The sequence below is a fragment of the Coregonus lavaretus genome (genome assembly GCF_964263955.1).
Source record: "Coregonus lavaretus genome assembly, chromosome: 30".
NCBI classification, from domain to species: Eukaryota; Metazoa; Chordata; class Actinopteri; order Salmoniformes; family Salmonidae; genus Coregonus; species Coregonus lavaretus.
The window spans coordinates 7,020,135-7,039,448 of record NC_140017.1 but is presented as its reverse complement, the minus strand read 5'-3'; the positions used below and the strand labels follow the sequence as shown (position 1 = coordinate 7,039,448).

Below are 19,314 nucleotides of genomic sequence, written 5' to 3'. Positions count from 1 at the left end.
TGCCTGTGCTTAGCTCCATTCCGTTTCTTTTTTATCCTGAAAAACTCCCCAGTCCTTAACGATTACAAGCATACCCATAACATGATGCAGCCACCACTATGCTTGAAAATATGGAGAGTGGTACTCATTAATGTGTTGTATTGGATTTGCCCCAAACATAACACTTTGTATTCAGGACAAAAAGTGAATTGCTTTGCCACTTTTTTTTGTGCCTTTGCAAGCAGGATGCATGTTTTGGAATATTTGTATTATGTACAGGCTTCCTTCTTTTCACTCTGTCAATTAAATTAGTATTGTGGAGTAACTACAATGTTGTTGATCCATCCTCAGTTTTCTCCTATCACAGCCATTAAACTCTAACTATCTTAAAGTCACCATTGGCCTTATGTTGAAATCCCTGAGCGATTTCCTTCCTCTCCGGCAACTGAGTTAGGAAGGACGCCTGTATTTTGAATGTCTACCAATAGGTATCTTTCTTTGTGGTTGAATCTGTGTTTGAAATTCACTGCTCGGTTGAGGGACCATACAAATAATTGTATGTGTGGGGTACAGAGATGAGGTAGTCATTCAAAAATCATGTTAAACAGTATTATTGAGTCCATGCAACATATTATTTGACTTGATAAGCACATTTTTACTCCTAAACCGATTTAGGTTTGCCACAGCAAAGGGATTGAATACTTATTGACTTAAGACATTTAAACTTTTCACCTTTTATTCATTTGTAAAAATGTCAAAAAACATAATTCCACTTTGACATTATGGGGTATTGTATGTAGGCCAGTGACATTTAAAAAAAATATTTAATCAATTTTAAATTTAGGCTGTAACAGAACAAAATGTGGAAAAGGGCAAGGGGTGTGAGTACATTCTGTAGGCACTGTATCTCAGTTAGAGATGAGTAACCTGGATGTTTGGATCAAGGACACAGGTCATTCCTGGAATCATTACTGCAGGGATTTTTGTCACTCTTTTTTCTGTCATTCTAGGTCTTGAGGATGCAATGGAATTTCCACGGTAAGAGTGATTATAGTTTTTTGTTTTGATGGCTACAAATTGGACTAGAGACAATTTGCATAATACAAAATATGACATTAGCGAATATGTCACTATCACACATTTTGGGCATCCTTTGGGCCACTTCATGTTTCAACTTTGACCTTTTCATTTTCCTCACTCGAAGATTCACCTTCAATCCAAAAGAGGGGATCGACAATCCAGCCTTATGCATCTCGGACGACCCTGGTGAGGTTTGAGAACGAACACATCCAAAATGATCCATTATTTTCCAACGCATGGAAGATGGTCTGTCTAACACTAGTTCATCAATCATAGTAATCAAGATACCTCACTTCTTTAGGTGTCCATGCACAATGCCCATCCTATGTCAATGGCAGTGTTTTGTCTTGCCCTCCAGAGCCAGACCTGAGTCCGGTACCCCGCCTGTGCCAGATAAAGTGCAAAGAGGGCCAGAGTTTGGGCTTCAATCTGCGTATGGAGAGGAGCTGCCGGGGCTATGTTGTCCGCCAGGTGGATCCGTGGAGTCCTGCAGAGCTCAGTGGACTCAAGGACGGGGACCGTGTGCTGGAGGTCAACGAGCACTTTGTCGACAACATGGAGTTCCCCAGGGTGAGAACCGGACATATCTTTATACATTTTAGTCATTTAGAAGACGCTCTTATCCAGAGCGACTTACAGTTAGTGAGTGCATACATTTTTTCATACTGGCCCCCGTGGGAATCAAACCCACAACCCTGGCATTGCAAACGCCATGCACTACCAACTGAGCTATACGGGCAACCAGTGGAATCATTGTGCACACGTTTCTTAAAGCTTTGGCACACAGATTTAAATTATGTATGTAATGTGGGTCTGCTTCATCATATGTGGGTCAGAACCAGACTTTAAGAGACCTGAGATAACCTCTTCTCTTACAATGTCTCCAACAGTGTCCTCTGCCTCGCTTTCATTTGAAAATGAGCCATATTGTTCAAAATGTACAATATGTGCCAAATACTTGGCTTCAATACGAAAGACTAGCGTCCTGTCCGGGGAGGGTATAATATAATATAATAATATGCCATTTAGCAGACGCTTTTATCCAAAGTGACTTACAGTCATGCGTGCATAATTTTTGTTTTTTTGTGTATGGGTGGTCCCGGGGATCGAACCCACTACCTTGGCATTACAAGCGCCGTGTTCTACCAGCTGAGCTACAGAGGACCACGGGTTTGCACATCAAGCTTCCCCGCGCTACATAAACAGGCTCTTGCCTTATGGGCCATTCTGGCTCGGACAAGACTTACCGACTTGGTCTAAACAGAGTATTTCTCATAGCTGCAGCATGTTCTGCTCTGATTGACAGGTGGTGCAGAGGATCCAGGCGTGTGGGCTGCAGCTGTTCCTGCTGGTTCTGTCGGGGGAGGAGTATAAGGAGGCGCTGGCCCAGGGACTGGACCTCCAGGCTCTGACCAGGGCTTACCGAGGGGAGACGTGTTCCCGGCCCAGGCTGTGCCACATCACCAGAGACCCTGTCTTAGGACTGGGGATCAGCATCATCCCCATTGAAGGTAGCTATGAGTTATTAATTCCGTCATCTTTTTTGGCAGATAATTTGCTAGACAGTAAGAAGGAGAGAGGGGGAGATGGGGAGGCAGATAAGGGTGGATAAAGGTTGATATACGGTTAGGGTTAGCCAAGAGACGGTCGAGAGATGGTGATGTTTGCCACTGAATCAACTCTGGCATCTTTCTCATCTTTTCAATATCAAAATCTTGTGCAGAGTTAATGTAAATGTTTAGGCCTGCATAGTATGATTATGAGGCTGAAAATATTTGGCATGGGCCCTCAGCTGCACCATTGAGAGCATCTTGACTGCACTCTTAGAAAAAGGGTTCCAAAAGGGTTCTTCGGCTGTCCCCATAGGGAGAACCCTTTTTGGTTCCAGGTAGAACTATTTTGGGTTCCATGTAGAACCCTCTTTGTAAAGGGTTCTCCATGGAACTCAAAAGGGTTCTACCTGGAATCAAATAGGGTTCTTCAAAGGATTCTCCTATGGGGACAGCCAAAGAACCCTTTTAGGTTCTAGATAACAGGTCTCTCTTTATGTAGTGTTGTGGTGTCTCTCTTGTCGTGATGTGTGTTTTGTCCTATATTTTTATTTTTTAATCCCAGCCACTGTCCCCGCAGGAGGCAAGTTGCCTTTTGGTAGGCCGTCATTGTAAATAAGAATTTGTTCTTAACTGACTTGCTTAGTTAAATAAAGGTTAAATAAAATAAAATAAACACCTTTTTCTCTAAGAGTGTGGCTGCATCACTGCTTGGAATGGAAACTGCTCGGCAGCCGACCGTAAGGCGCTACAGAGGGTAGTGCGTACGGCCCAGTGCGTACGGCCCAGTACATACAGGCGGTGTCAGAGGAAGGCCCTAAAAATTATCAAAGACTCCAGCCACCCAAGTCATAGACTGTTCTCTCTTATACCGCACGGCAAGCGGTACCGGAGCGTAGTCTGGGACCAAAAGGCTCCTGAACAGCTTCTACCCCCAAGCCATAAGACTGCTGAACAGTTCATCAAATGGCTACTCTGACTATTTGCATACACGCCCTTTCTTTTGCACTGACATTCTTGCACTGGCTCTATGCACACTCACTGGACTCTACCCACACACTCACACTATACTGACACTCCAACACACACACACTACATACACTCACACACACACACATGCATATTGACGCCACACACATACACTCACACAGACACACTTTCACACTTTTCACATACGCTGCTGCTACTTTGTTCATTATCTATCCTGATTGCCTAGTCACTTTTAGCCTACCTACATGTACATACAGTGCCTTCGGAAAGTTTTCAGACCCCTTGACTTTTTCCACATCTTGTTACGTTACAGCCTTATTCTAAAATGGATTAAAAATAAATAAATCCCCAGCTATATACACACAATATACAACTGCAGCATTGAGGGTCCTCAAGAACACAGTGGCCTCCATCATTCTTAAATGGAAGAAGTTTGGAACCACCAAGACTCTTCCTAGAGCTGGCCACCCGGCCAAACTGAGCAATCGGGGGAGAAGGGCCTTGGTCAGGGAGGTGACCAAGAACCCGATGGTCAGTCTGACAGAGCTCTAGAGTTCTTCTGTGGAGATGGGAGAACCTTCCAGAAGGACAACCATCTCTGCAGCACTCCACCAATCAGGCCTTTATGGTAGAGTGGCCAGACGGAAGCCACTCCTCAGTAAAAGGCACATGACAGCCCGCTTGGAGTTTGCCAAAAGGCACCTAAAGACTCTCAGACCATGAGAAACAAGATTCTCTGGTCTGATGAAACCAAGATTGAACTCTTTGGCCTGAATGCCAAGCGTCACCTCTGGAGGAAACCTGGCACCATCCCTATGGTGAAGCATGGTGGTGGTAGCATCATGCTGTGGGGTTGTTTTTCAGCGGCAGGAACTGGGAGACTTGTCAGGATTGAGCCAAAGATGAACGGAGCAAAGAGAGATCTTTGATGAAAACTTGCTCCAGAGCGCTCATGACCTCAGACTGGGGCAAAGGTTCACCTTCCAACAGGACAATGACCCTAAGCACACAGCCAAGACAACGCAGGAGTGGCTTCGGGACAAGTCTCTGAATGTTCTTGAGTGGCCCAGCCAGAGCCCGGACTTGAACCCGATCGAACATCTGTGGAGAGACCTGAAAATAGCTGTGCAGCAACACTCCCCTTCCAACCTGACAGAGCTTGAGAGGATCTGCATCGAAGAATGAGAGAAACTCCCCAAATACAGGTGTGCCAAGCTTGTAGCGTCATACCCAAGAAGACTCAAGGCTGTAATCGCTGCCAAAGGTGCTTCAACAAAGTACTGAGTAAAGGGTCTGAATACTTATGTAAATGTGATATTTCAGGTGTTTTGTCATGTGTCTGTGTGTAGCGGTAGGATGGAATCAGGCACAGGACACAGAACTATAAAAACAAAGTTCTTTACTGGAACAAAAATAGCAGAGCAAATCCTCCACGCAGGGAAGAGCAAACCGGCTCACCAAAAGACAGCAAAACAACGAACAATCACGCACAACACCATGAGGGAACCAGAGGGTAAAATAGGGAAACAAATTAACATAATGGGGAACAGGTGTGATGAATAGAGACAAGACAAGTGTAACACAGAAAACATTGATCGGTGGCAGCTAGTACTCTGGTGACGACGAACGCCGAAGCCTGCCCGAGCAAGGAGGAGGGGCAGCCTCGGCTGAATTCGTGACATGTTTATTTTTTATAAATTTGCAAAAATGTCTAAAAACCTGTTTTTGCTTTGTCATTATAGGATATTGTGTGTAGATTGATGAGGGGGAAAAAAAACAATTTAATCAATTTTAGAGTAAGGCTGTAACCTAACAAAATGTGGAAAAAGTCAAGGGGTCTGAATACTTTCCGAAGGCACTGTATTACCTCAATTACCTCAACTACCTCGTACCCCTGCACATTGACTCGGTACCAGTACTCCTTGAAATAGCCTCGGTAATGTTATTTTATTGTGTTACAATTTTCTTTTTTTCTTATTAGCTAATTTTTGTAGACTTTTTAACACTGCTTTGTTGGGAAAGGGCTCATAAGTAAGCATTTCACTGTAAAGTCTACACCTGTTGAATTCGGCGCATGTGACAAATAACATTTGATTTGATTTGATTACCGACGAGAGGATCTCAGTGAAGGTGTTTGATTGTGTCTGTTTGTATCTCACCAGGTCAGAAGGGCCGATACATGTTGAGCACAGTAAGTGAGGGTCCTGCAGAGAGGGCAGGGGTGCGTAGTGGAGACAGACTGGTGTGGATAAACGGGGCCAGAGTATCAACGCTCACCCATTCAGCTATCAGTAAAATGGTAAGCATACAGGCCCTCCTTCTCAGAAATGCTCTTGGTAAATAAACCCACATGGCAGATGTGTGTGTGTGTGTCTCTGTGTGTGTCTCTGTGTGTGTCTCTGTATGTGTCTTAGTATGTCTGTGTGTGTGCACGTGCAAGCATGTTCCTCACTTCTCCCTCACGTTTAGCTCTTTGTACTGCTCAGGTGAAGAAATGTAGCGTCTATGTGACCGTCCTAGTCATCGACAGAGAAAGTGAAGCGAGCTACATCCGGCGGAAACTTCCCATCTTGCCTATCATGGCCGGCTCTCACAACCTGCCACACAGACCCACAACGATGCATCTGGTCCAGGGGTCAGATGGATACGGCTTCCTATTACGACAAGAGAGGTTGTCATCAGGGGGTCGTATTGGTGAGAATGATGCACACATATGTACACATCAGGTGATAATAAATATGTTTTTTTTGCTAGAAACTTCCATTTGTTGCATGCATGACCATGTTACAAGCACCTACTATGACCACCGTATAATGTCTTATTATCATCTCTTAATGATCCTGACTAAATAACAGTCATTCTAAGTCCGTACAAAATGTGCTGCATAGACAGACATACTATACACATTACAAACAAGTAATAAGCATTATACCTGCTGGCTGAGCTGAATTTTTTGCTGTCGATTCCAGCTCACCTACTCCGTGAGGTGGATGTGGGGAGTCCAGCAGAAGAGGCTGGTATGCAGGATGGAGACTTGCTGCTGGCGGTCAATGGGCAGCCTTCAGAGTCCATGGAGCATGAGGATATCGTCAGGAAAGTGAGGAAGAGTGGCAAGCTTGTTAGCCTCACCACCATATCCATACACGGAAGAGACTTCTACACACAGGTGTGTAAGCGGACGGAGGGCCATGTGCAGTTTGGAGAATAGGAGTTAGGCGAGTTCTGGTGTTAGAATATTGATTGTTTAAGAATTGTGTCAACTAAAAATACCTTCCCAGTCAAAAACACTGTCTGTTCTGTTTCCTACTGCAGTTGGGTCTATCTCCCCTGCTATTCCATGAGGACAGTCTGCCAGAAGCAGAGGGGATGAGGAAGACAGAGTCCCCTTGCGCTGAGATTCAGGATGGGCTGAGGAAAAACGAGCATGGCTCACTTCCCTGTCCAAGACTCTGTGTCCTCCAGAGAGAAGAATCAGGCTTTGGGTTTAATCTGGGCTGTGTTCAACATGAGCCAGGAACTTTCATAGGCCAGGTATTCCTTCGAACATCAACAACATAACACCCTGGTCATCTATCTCTCTCTCATATATTTGTTGTAATCTCTATCATTATGGGCGGCAGGTAGCTTAGTGGTTAAGAGCGTTGTGCCAGTAACCGAAAGGTCGCTGGTTCTAATCCCCGAGCCGACTAGGTGAAAAATCTGTCGATGTGCCCTTGAGCAAGGCACTTAACCCTAATTGCTCCTGTAAGTCGCTCTGGATAAGAGCGTCTGCTAAATGACCAATTAATTAATTAATTAATTATGTTTCCTGCCATAAATAGGCAATTTGAAAAATCCCCAATCAAAGTTGCACTAATGAGTAACAGCTATCATCAATCAACAGTTCCTGATATTGATCTGCTGTGTTGTTTTCCACAAGCATTGCTATAATGAGGAGGGCAGGTGTTAAGATGGTTCCTATGAGAAATGAGTGGCACGGTTATGACTACAGTTTTCTTTTGTCCTGCAGGTGGTGGTAAAGGGCTCAGGACATAGGGCTGGACTGTGGGAAGGGGATGTAGTTGTGGAGGTGAATGGCCAGAATGTGGAGAATGAGTACTTTGAGGACGTTGTGATGCTGATAAAGAAGAGCGAGACATCTTTGAAATTACTGGTTGTGGAGAGGTCAGGGTATGAGAGACTCAAACAAAGTGGGCTTCCAATCACTCCTGGGGTCATACTCCACAGCACTCAGGTGAAGAACGCTCACATGTACGCACGCACATAGACACAGATACAAATATGAATACAGAAACTACAGAATGAGATCAATAATACTTCATAATCTAATGCGTTGCAGGTTTTAGAGAAAACGAATGATGCTTTCCTGTGATGGAATGCTGAGAAGTAACCAAAGTCACACTGCAAAACAATGCAGAATGAAATCAATGAAGCCGTTCCCTCTACTTCTGAATGCAACCTGAAAGAGAAGTGCTGAAATAGATGCCTGGCCTTGGCTACATCCCAAATGGCATCCTATTCGTTATATAGTGCTATGGGTCCTGGTCAAAAGTAGTGCACTATGTAGGAAAAGGGTGCCATTGGGGGCACAGCCATGGTGAGTCTGCTTCCATCTGAAACATGTCAGAGGATTTAATCCCTTCTCTCCACATCTCCCAATCTCACGTCCTCTTTGTCAGGACTATGTCGATAGAGCTATGCTATGACCTGCTTCTTGCAAAGGAGGATTTGCAGAGTAGATTGCACAGTTTAAATTATTGATATCTCGTGTGTGTGAGAAAGGGATAATGAAGTTTAGGTTTATTCTAAGGTGAAATCAAGATAAACTAAATAAGATGGGGAAAACATCAGTGGGGCTCAGTTGAGAATCTATGATCATTATTGTATGCGATGATTCAAGGAGGTGCACAAAGTTTAAAGATATATCATTAAGTACTTGACAAGCCATACAATTGCATAAAACTAGCTTAATGTACAGTATATACATGACATGGCAAAGTATGTGGACACCCTTTCAGTTGACTCGGCTATTTCAGCCACACCCGTTGCTGACAGGTGTATCAAATCGAGCGCACAGCCATGCAATCTCCATATCTAGGGGATACCTAGTCAATTGTACATGGAAAGGTGGCAGTAGAATGGCGCATACTGAAGAGCTCAGTGACTTTCAATGTGGCCCCGTCATAGGATGCCACCTTTCCATGTACAATCCCCTTTTTCCCCAACAAGTCACTTCGTAAAATTTCTGCTCAGCAATGTTACAATATCTAGTGAAAAGCCTTCCCAGAAGAGTGGAGGCAGTTATAGGGGGGACCAACTCCATATTAATGCCCATGATTTTGGAATGAGATGTTTGACGAGCAGGTGTCCACATACTTTTGGTCATGTTGCGATTATAAGATTTGAACATGAAGAGAAACATTCATGAAAACATTTTACTTTGAACAACTACACCATCTAGTGACCGTTTAAAACTAATGATGGAAATGGGCCTTTTTTGTAGCGTTCAGTGTTTTTTTGTTTTTTGTTTCGTTGAACATACTGTACATATTGCACTGTATACAATTTCTGCTATTATAGTGGCCCTTAATCTGTGGAAAAGTTACATAAAACTTGTATTCAATGCAGAGAGCTGGCCATGCTCCTTAAGTGAGTTGCTGATGAACATGAATGAAAATGAAGGTAAGTTGTAGTGTAGTAAAGACACAAAATAATGACACATGGAAACAGAAATAATGTCAACGCTAGTTTTTATTTGATGCTACTTTGAAAGACCATCCAGAGGGAAGTAACTAAAATAAAACTGAAACTAATTTAAGCCAATGTTGGAGAAATTGACAAATAAAACTTCCCTGATCGTATTTAAGACAATCGAGCAAGCTCCTGGAAATACACAAATCATTAACAATAACTCAACTATTTACACCTAAATGTATTTATAAAAATGGTGACTTATTAGAATTTAAACAATTTAAAGTCAAACCTACAATACTCAGACTTAGGAACTAGTACTTATTAATCAGGGCTGGTCCAACATGCTCTTAAGGACCCACAGGATATGCAAGCCTTTGTTCAAGCCCAGTTCTACCATACATGTTTCTACTAATAAGGTGATTAGTAGAATCAGGTGTGGTAGAACGCAGCTTGAACAAGAAGCCACCCCTGTTACAAAATACTAACAAATCACTAACTGCTGGGAAACACCCAAAAAATGTGAGTTATTAAGTACAAAAGCACCAAAAAAATGATTGGATTTAAATTGATGGGCCCAGGCCCGGCAGCAGGATGAACTCAGCAAGGGGGCATCAGAAATGATTAAGGCGGGACAACTATTTTCGCTTGCTGATAACACAGGATGGATAATAATCTATAGTGCAATTACACACAATGTATTTGCTGCCACGCACAGCTGTCTTGTCGCAGGCTACTGCACTGCTTTACAAACATGGACAATTCATAACCGGCTCGAGGAATTGCAAGTTATGACAACGCTACACAGCTACATGCACAATACCCATCAATCCAATGCAAAACATTTACATTTAAGTCATTTAGCAGACACTCTTATCCAGAGCGACTTACATATTGGTGCATTCAACTTAGGATAGCCAGTGGGACAACCACCACTGGGGGAGGGGGGTGTAGAAGGATTACTGTTATAATATTCCAGGTATTCCTTAAAGAGGTAGGGTTTTAAGTGTCTCCGGAAGGTGGTCAGTGACTCCGCTGTCCTGGCATTGTGTGGGAGCTTGTTCCACCATTGGGGTGCCAGAGCAGTGAATAGCTTTGACTGGGCTGAGCGGGAACTGTGCTTCCGTAGAGGTAGGGGGGCCAGCAGGCCAGAGGTAGATGAACGTAGTGCCCTTGTTTGGGTGTAGGGTCTGATCAGAGCCTGAAGGTAAGGAGGTGCCGTTCCCCTCACAGCTCCGTAGGCAAGCACCATGATTTTATAGTAGATGCGAACTTCAACTGGAAGCCAGTGGAGTGTGCGGAGGAGCGGTGTGACATGAGAGAACTTGGGAAGGTTGAACACCAGACGGGCTGCAGCGTTCTGGATAAGTTGTAGGGGTTTAATGGCACAGGCAGGGAGCCCAGCCAACAGCGAGTTGCAGTAATCCAGACGGGAGATGACAAGTGCCTGGATTAGGACCTGTGCCGCTTTCTGTGTAAGGTAGGGTCGTACTCTGCAAATGTTGTAGAGCATGAACTTGCAGGATCGGGTAACCGCTTTGATGTTAGCGGAGAATGACAGGGTGTTGTCCAGAGTCACGCCAAGGTTCTTTGCACTCTGGGAGGAGGACACAATGGAGTTGTCAACCCGTGATGGCGAGATCATGGAGCGGGCAGTCCTTCCCCGGGAGGAAGAGCAGCTCCGTCTTGCCAAGGTTCAGCTTGAGGTGGTGATCTGACATCCACACTGATATGTCTGCCAGACATGCAGAGATGAGATTCGCCACCTGGTTATCAGAAGGGGGAAAGGAGAAAATGAATTGTGTGTCGTCTGCGTAGCAATGATAGGAGAGACCATGTGAGGATATGACAGAGCCAAGTGACTTGGTGTATAGAGAGAATAGGATAGGGCCTAGAACTGAGCCCTGGGGGACACCAGTGGTGAGAGCACGTGGTAGGAGTGACCTGTCAGGTAGGACGCAATCCAAGAGTGAGCCACGACGGAGATACCCAACTCGGAGAGGTTGGAGAGGAGGATCTGATGGTTCACAGTATCAAAGGCAGCAGATAGGTCTAGAAGGATAAGAGCAGAGGAGAATTAGCTGTAGCAGTGCGGAAAGCCTCCGTGACACAGAGAAAGGCAGTCTCAGTTGAATGACCAGTCTTGAAACCTGACTGGTTTGGATCAAAAAGGTCATTCTGAGAGAGATAGCAGGAGAGTTGGCTAGAGACTAGGGTTGCCCGATATTGGAAATAGCTGACATTGCGATATTTTGTTTTTCTGCTATATATATTGCGATATGAAAAAATACAGGATGTATGTATGATCCTCTGGGGAAAATGCAGTTTGCAAACAGCGACTTTTCAGGTGGAAGTCCTCATTTATAAAGTGTAGGGTCAGACTTATGTAGGCTGGACCACAAGTCCATTGTTGCTGTATAATATTCCACTTGTGACAGCTCTGTTTCAACGTGTGCCTTGCATTTCTAGTACAACTCTGGGATGGCAACTTGAGAAAAATAGTTGCGTGATGGCATTACATACCGCTTGTCAAGCCACCGGATCATGTTTTTAAAACCCTCTTTGGTAACCGTGTTAATTGGTACCCTGTCTTTGGCGACGTGAAATGTTATTGAATCTGTGATTTCTCTCTGCCGTTTGGAACCTTTCTCGTATGGTGTAATACTGGCAAAGGCATCCGAAATAGATTTTTGCTTTGGAGGGCATTGAGATGCTTTGCACTTGTCATACGAAGATTTGTGGTGCCGCCTTAAATGATCGAACAAAATGGTTGTGTTGCCTCGTGTTGTGACAACAATTGCAAGGCACTCTCAACAAAGTACCTGTTTTTGGTCAACATCATCCTGTCTGTAGCCGAATTTTTCCATATAATTGACGATGCATTTCTTTTTGCAACCAAATTCTCCATTTCGTTTTTTTTTTGCCTGTTCCTCGCTCATCATTTCGTCACGCGCAAGCAGAACCTGCATGTCAACCACGTGCAGCAACGAACTCCGTGTTTAAAATAATAATAATAATAATAATAATAAACTGTGTATCCAATAACCCATAAATCGGAGTAAATTACGTTATATCAGACAGATATAATGCTAGTTTAATATTTAAAAATATATATATATTGTATACTGATATATGTTTACCTTACTAAATCGCAAATTCTGCGATGTGACTATTGCGGATGCATACATCGCAATGTCGATGCTGAAACGATATATCGTGCAGCCCTACTAGAGACGGCTTGCTCAAGAGTTTTGGAGAGAAAAGAAAGAAGGGATACTGGTCTGTAGTTGTTGACATCGGAGGGATCGGGTGTAGGTTTTTTGAGCATCCGTCTGTGCTCACTGAATACGTTTTTCAATGTTGAAAAATAGTTATCGCAAATTGCCGTGGATGCTCCAAATGTTAATCCCAGCTTCAATGCCATTATCACAGTAGGCATTGCTGTTAGAGGCCCGGAGTATCTATCCAAAATGCTCTGCGTAGTCCATTTTTCTTCTTCAGATCGGGCGATTTCAGTCTGTAGAAATTGGCGTGCGACAGTAAACTCAGCTTCCACAAAGTCTCCTGCGATTAAGTCCAGCAGTGGTTTCACCTTTTCCACATCCATAAATGTTTTATTCTCTTGGTGCAAGGCACACAGGGCCTCAACAAGTTGGCTGTTTCGTTCGTTAAATCTTGCTGAAATTTCTCCCGGTACAGCATCCAGAATGCTGAAAAACAGCATTTTGCACTCTCTCTCATTATCCTCTTCTTGCTGGCCCATTATTGTTTCGACCACATATTCATTCAGATTACTACTCACTACTCTTTGCCGTTTGCTTGGAGCGGGGGAGTCCGTGTGCTTGTATTTCTCCCATTACTCATGTCACAGTTTTTTCACGCAATTGTGGGCACTGCGGACGACTCGGATGCCAGTGTACAGATCAGTTGCTTCAGCCTGAAGTAACTTGTTAGGGGGGTCGAGCAGGCTGAGGACTTTACATTTTAGTCATTTAGCAGACGCTCTTATACAGAGCGACTTACAGTTAGTGAGTGCATACATTTTTTTCTTCATACTGGCCCCCCGTGGGAATCGAACCCAAAACCCTGGCGTTGCAAGCGCCATGCTCTACCAACTGAGCTACACGGGACTACTTTGTGGACCATGAAGGCAATGAATCTGAAGCTCGGCTCGGAAACAGCTTTCAATAGACCCACAGCCTCAAGTCGCACCTCTGTACCATAGGTGTGGGTACTCTCGATTTCTCTGAGCAGGTGGATGATGCTGTCCAGAGATTGTATAATGACACTCACCGTGGCTAGATGACCAACCAGTCCATCGCTGCTCAAGCAGCCGTTTCAGTTTCTCTCCCGTATATTGTGCAGCCACAGTTGGTTTCCTGAGAAACTTGTAAAGGGAATTACACACATTAAAAAAAGTAATCCAATGCACCCTCAGAGGACATAGCGTGCACTATAACTAAATGCAGCTGGTGGTTAAAGCAATGCACATACGGCACTTCCCGATTCAGCTTGTCCTGCACTACCCTTTGCATGCCCCCATGTTTACCAGACATCACACTGGCCCATCATAACATTGACTAAGAATCTTCTCGGTGCTAAGGCCAAGATTTGTTAGCTCTGACAGGACCAAGTTAGTCAGCGATAAAGCATCACATTCTTTACTCGTTGACATTGACAGTAGCCGCTCACAAACACGATTGTTTTCGCCCACATAACGGAGTACAATTGAAATGTTCTTGCACCCGGTTGGGTCTTTAGTCCCATCCACTTTAAGTGTGTACAATGAATCACCTACTTCCTTTACAATTTCCTCTGTGACTACCTCACTCATGAGCCCAATTATTTCGTTCTGGATGTCATGAGATGTGTATGTGGCATTGCGGGGAATTGTGCTTAAGGCACTAGCAACTTCCTTGTCTTTCCAGAGTGTATAATCTAACATTGTCAGGAATAGTCCACCGGCCCCCTCCCTTCTTGCATCCCATCGCATCCAAAGTTCCCCTGAGAGGAAGCTCGTTGACAGCAAGAAATTCCACAATGTCCACAATCGATGACAAATACATATGATTTCTTGCAAGCTGTGCAGAATTCACAAGTGTTGAAATCTCCGCTCCCTGTGCATTCCTTGCTTGTCTTTCTGTCCAAAGTACCATGCATTTCAAATGTTCTTTGCTTGATGCGTGCCTCCCCAGTCCCTTGTTGCTATCAATGACATGTCGCCAGTTATTATATCCAGTTTGGGTGAATGCCTTATCGGCGTTAGCATTGGAGCCGATGTTACATTTTCGACAAGGATTGCAGAAAGCTGCATTTGCCTTGCAGGTATATTCCAGCCACTCTCTGCCTTTGAACCACGCGCTACAAAATGCATGTTTTCTCCCATAGTACAGGCTGGTTGGGTATTTCCCCAGACAAACCTGCGCTGGCTCCTCATCACCGAGGTCGTCAGGCACTAACGGAGGTGTCGGTGCTTGTAATATCCTGGCGGTGCTGCTGCTGCTGCTAGGTTCGGTCTTGGCGGCTGCAGGCCCCTCCTCGGGTTGGTTACCTCCTATGTCACCAGGCTGCAAGACGGTTGCGCGGGTGCCTTTGCTGCTGGGCTTGGCGGCCTCAGTGATTAGCGTCGGCTCAGAGGCCTTGGTCTCTGTGGCAGGCTTCTCCTCCTCCCCTACGCTTTGATCAGATGCTGCGGTTGTGCCCTGGCGAAGCCACTTTCTAGTATCCATCATGCTATCAGCTAGCTACTTAACTGTTAACATTAGCTACATTCCATCCAGCTGCGCGGTGAAATGTGTTTTCATACTACATAACTTTGAAAGTAAACCTAAACGGTCAAATTGACCCCACCCTTCTACTGTGAAGGCCAATCAAATTATTATTTTTTTCAACTGGTAAAACGTGTATGATGTACGTATGATGCGTGCAAGGGAATTGCATGAATGAAGTATACACAACAAATCGGTTGGGCATGACAGAGGGGGCAGATTGTGGGACAGAATAGGGATACAAAACTGAGGGGGCAAAATATTCAAACTAAGGGGGCTTTTTGCACCCTCGTGGCGCCGGGCCTGGATGGGCCACTCTATAAGGGCCGCCAAATGAGCAACAACGCTCCTCTGGGTATAAACTCTGTGGATTTGGAAACTAGAAGTGCTCCTGAGTAGAATGGACCACCCTTTTACTGCGACACAATGTACAGATAATTTTGTATGGTGCAATAAATGATAGGAGTACACACGCACAGGGCCGCCGCCAGAACGAATCAGTTTGATTTCCGCCATAGGCGGGCACGTTTTTTCACGGGACCTCCTATGTGTGCATGCGCATGCACGTTCAAGTTTTAAAATGTGTTTTATAAAGACCATAGGCAGCTGGTGAGTTTCAAGCTTGGGGAAGCTTACAATTTATCCTACCATTTCTATCGATCTGCGTGACAGTTTTTATATGCGCATTTTCGTGGAACATTTTCATTTCAATAATAAGGTTTTGGTTTCTCAAAATCATTGTCATGTGTTTAATCATAAAAATCGGAAGTAAAATGATAAAAATATACAAGTTAAAATTCAACTAAGGCTAGAGCACCAGCCTCTACCACATGGACACATTGATACAATGTGGTCTATTGGGCTAAAGAAATTAGTGCATAGAACTCAGAGATAGCCTACATATAGGCCAATGCAGCAGTAGGCCTATAACCTCCATGTCAACCAATACATAGGGCTAAAGCCGACAAATGAAAACAGTAGAAAATATCCTGATGAAAATGCAGGTTCTTTCAATCGCATTCATCTCTACTCCTCCTGTCTGCCTCCCTTTCTATCCATCTTGAGTTGAGCAATTGCTACAATGCAACATTATATCAAATCATCAACTGGGTCCAGCCTGAAGCTGTCCCATCGCGAACTTGCAACATTGTATCAACTAGACTATTCCAGGCCCTGAGAGTTTCCAGCGCCAGTGAGCACAGGACAGACAGCTGTTTTTTAAAATGATCTTTCAGCTGGATATATGGGATCATCAGATCATTATGTTTTGCTCTTTCACACCGAGGCTTGGTGATTATCAAAGCTGGGAGTGTTGGAAAGATTTTTCAAATACTGAGGAGCTATGATTTGTAATGGGTATTAAAAAAACAGACTTTGTTGACTTACTGTGTGAGGTGAAGAAACATTACTGAGAAGCTCAGTTTATGTTGAGTTAAGACAATCAGAAATCAGACATTGCCAATTGGGCACTTTCCTACATTTGCATACAGCAGGCCAGGTAGGTCTACTTCTATGCTTGCTCAGGCACATGAGCTCCCTCAAAGTTATCAGGGTAGAGAAACCAGACACATGCTCATTGCTCAAATGGAGCATTCCAAATAAAAGACAATGAACAAATTGAAAAAACTCTTAATGGTTATCAAATAAACCAAAACTTGTTTCTCACAAGTGTAGCAGGTTGTGAAGTCTGCATACAACTTTTCACTCTGAGAATGGTAAGTGACTGTAATTAATACATGCATTAACAGAAATTAATGTAACCAAATGATGGGTGATTAACAGTACATGTACTAGGCCTACTGATTTACATACTGTATGTAATGGTAATTGATACAAAAAATAAAAATAAATAAAGGGCAAACAATTCACACAATGAAACAATGAATGTGCAAGAATTGGCGGGAGACTCCTGAGCCATTCTGGAGAGCTGAGTGCATGCATTCTGGAGAGACATGCCATGTCTTCGCCACACACCACTCCCCTTCTTGTTGCACCATTTTAAATTATACTCAAGACAAATTATCTTCACACATATTTTAGATGCTTTTCACTGACAGCTGCAACCCAATCAGCTAGACCTATTGCCACGCACGTGACCCAAATTGCGGGCTTCCCAAATAGGCATAAGCCTACACACTTGAGATTTGAAACAATCAACAGCTTTTTTTTTTTTTAACAAGCTACTGATCCTCTGTGGTTAAGTCATGCTCTCTGGTGAAGTACTTTGAATGTTTTTATTTAGACAGGAGTAGTTATATAATTTTGGCAGAACATCAATTAACTTTATGGGAAGCCAGCATCCTTAACAGTGCACTGTGCACCCGCTAACTGTCCTTTCCAATTCGCAAGAGGCTAAAACCAGAGATCTGTATATAATGACAAGATGCTCATGTCTCCACCCTAACAATGGGAGTCGTTGTCCCAAAGGCGGGAAGGCAGGCGACAAGCAAATATTAGATCTGCATATTATGCTCATAGACACGCATTGGGCGTATTCTGGACAGATTTAGGCGAGACTGAGCTCTCTCGCTTCGCCTCTTCCTCTCTGCTGAAACTCTCTCACCGGAGAAAGCATCCGATGAGAAAAACAGCGCCCCTCTGTCTCAGTATGTGTAGACCATGTATCTGATTCTGTCTGGACAGAAATAGTATGACATGTTATACTCTTTTGGTCCAGACAGAATCAGATACATGGTCTACACATACTGAGACAGAGGGGCGCTGTTTCGCTCGCTCGGATGCTTTATCTGAGATTAATGTTTAAATACTGTTTTACGAATTTCATATGTATTCTACTGTATTGTGTTCAATGCCACTCCGACATTGCGCATCCTAATATTTCTCAATTCCATTATTTTAATTTGAGATGTGTGTGTATTGTTGTGAATTGTTAGATACTACTGCACTGTTGGAGCTAGGAACACAAGCATTTCACTACACCCGCAATAACATCTGCTAAATATGTGTATGCGACCAATAAAATTGTATTTGATTTGATACTTTTTCTGTCAGCGCGCGTCTCAAATAAATGATAAATATTTCAATATTTTATTTGGACTGATAAGGAGGTACGCTAGGGCGGGCCAGGCACCCGAAACCCATAAAGCTGTCCCTTCGCACAGAAAAAACATTGTTGACCATTTAAGTTTAAAAAACAACAACAAATAAATGACATAATATCTTATAGAAAAACGTTAAATTATTCGTTGTATGATACTAGTATAAAATATATTGATAATTGTTCAAATTATCCAAAATTTCCATAATTATTCATTTACTAAGTATACAGGATGGGACTTTTATTCTGAAAGGTTCCAAAAATACGTGACCCTGGACATGGAAGTGCTGGAGAGGGTGGAGGGCCAGGAAAGAAGTAAGGTAATGTGGTGTGGGGATTTTAATGCCCACAACACGCTTTGGCGGGGGGCGGATGGAAATGGCCAAGTGATGGAAAATTTGATAGAAAAGAAAGATCTGGTGTGCCTGAATGATGGCCGAGTGACCAGGATTGATGTAGCCACAGGGAAAGAGTCTGCCTTGGACCTCACTCTGGTATCTAGTGCGATGGCATGTGAGTGGGAGGTATGGGAGGAGTCGACAGTAGGGAGTGACCATTACCCTATAGTATGCACAGTAGGCCGGAGGGAGGAGGAGGTGACAGTGGATGGAGTAGGCAGGTGGGTGTTTGGAAGGGCAAAGTGGGATCAGTTTCAGGAGCTGAGTGAGCAGGTGATGGCTCGGGTGGATATGAGAGGGGATGTGGATAGTATGAATAACTGGGTGAGAACAGCGTTAGTGGGGGCAGCTACTGAGGCTATACCTAAGAGTTCAGGGAGGAGGAGGAGGAAAGCAGTCCCATGGTGGACGGAGGAATGTGGGGCAATGGTGAGGAGTCGGAACAGGGCATTTAGAGTACTGAAAAGGACGCATAACTTCCAACATCTGATTCAGTATAAGCAGGCCCAGGCCATGGTGAGGAGAACTATCCGTCAGGCAAAGAGGTCATGTTGGCATCGGTTCTGTGACAGCATTGGAAGGGCGACACCTGTGGGAGAAGTGTGGGGGATTATTAAAAGGATGAGTGGGGTCAGAAGAGAGTGGGATTATCCAGTGTTGACGAGTGGGGAGGATGTGGCAGTAACAGATGAGGAGAAGGTAGAGATGATGGCCAAAGCATTTGTCCAAGTTCATAGCTCCGCCAATCTGTCAGAGGAGGGGCAGAGGGGGAGAGAGAGCACGAGAGAGGAGCATCCTGG

At 44.1% G+C, this 19,314-nt stretch overlaps 1 protein-coding gene across 1 annotated transcript; it reads left to right on the top strand.

The window, feature by feature from the left end:
• Nucleotides 1-1,003: 1,003 nt before the first annotated feature.
• Nucleotides 1,004-7,866, top strand: nherf4a (NHERF family PDZ scaffold protein 4a; the record flags this gene model as incomplete). The annotated part of the gene is made up of 9 exons (XM_084147942.1): nucleotides 1,004-1,017; nucleotides 1,184-1,245; nucleotides 1,418-1,629; nucleotides 2,366-2,570; nucleotides 5,762-5,898; nucleotides 6,086-6,293; nucleotides 6,569-6,765; nucleotides 6,912-7,130; nucleotides 7,609-7,866. The coding sequence occupies 9 exons, from the start codon at nucleotides 1,004-1,006 to the stop codon at nucleotides 7,864-7,866; spliced, it is 1,512 nt and encodes a 503-aa protein (XP_084004068.1).
• Nucleotides 7,867-19,314: the final 11,448 nt, after the last annotated feature.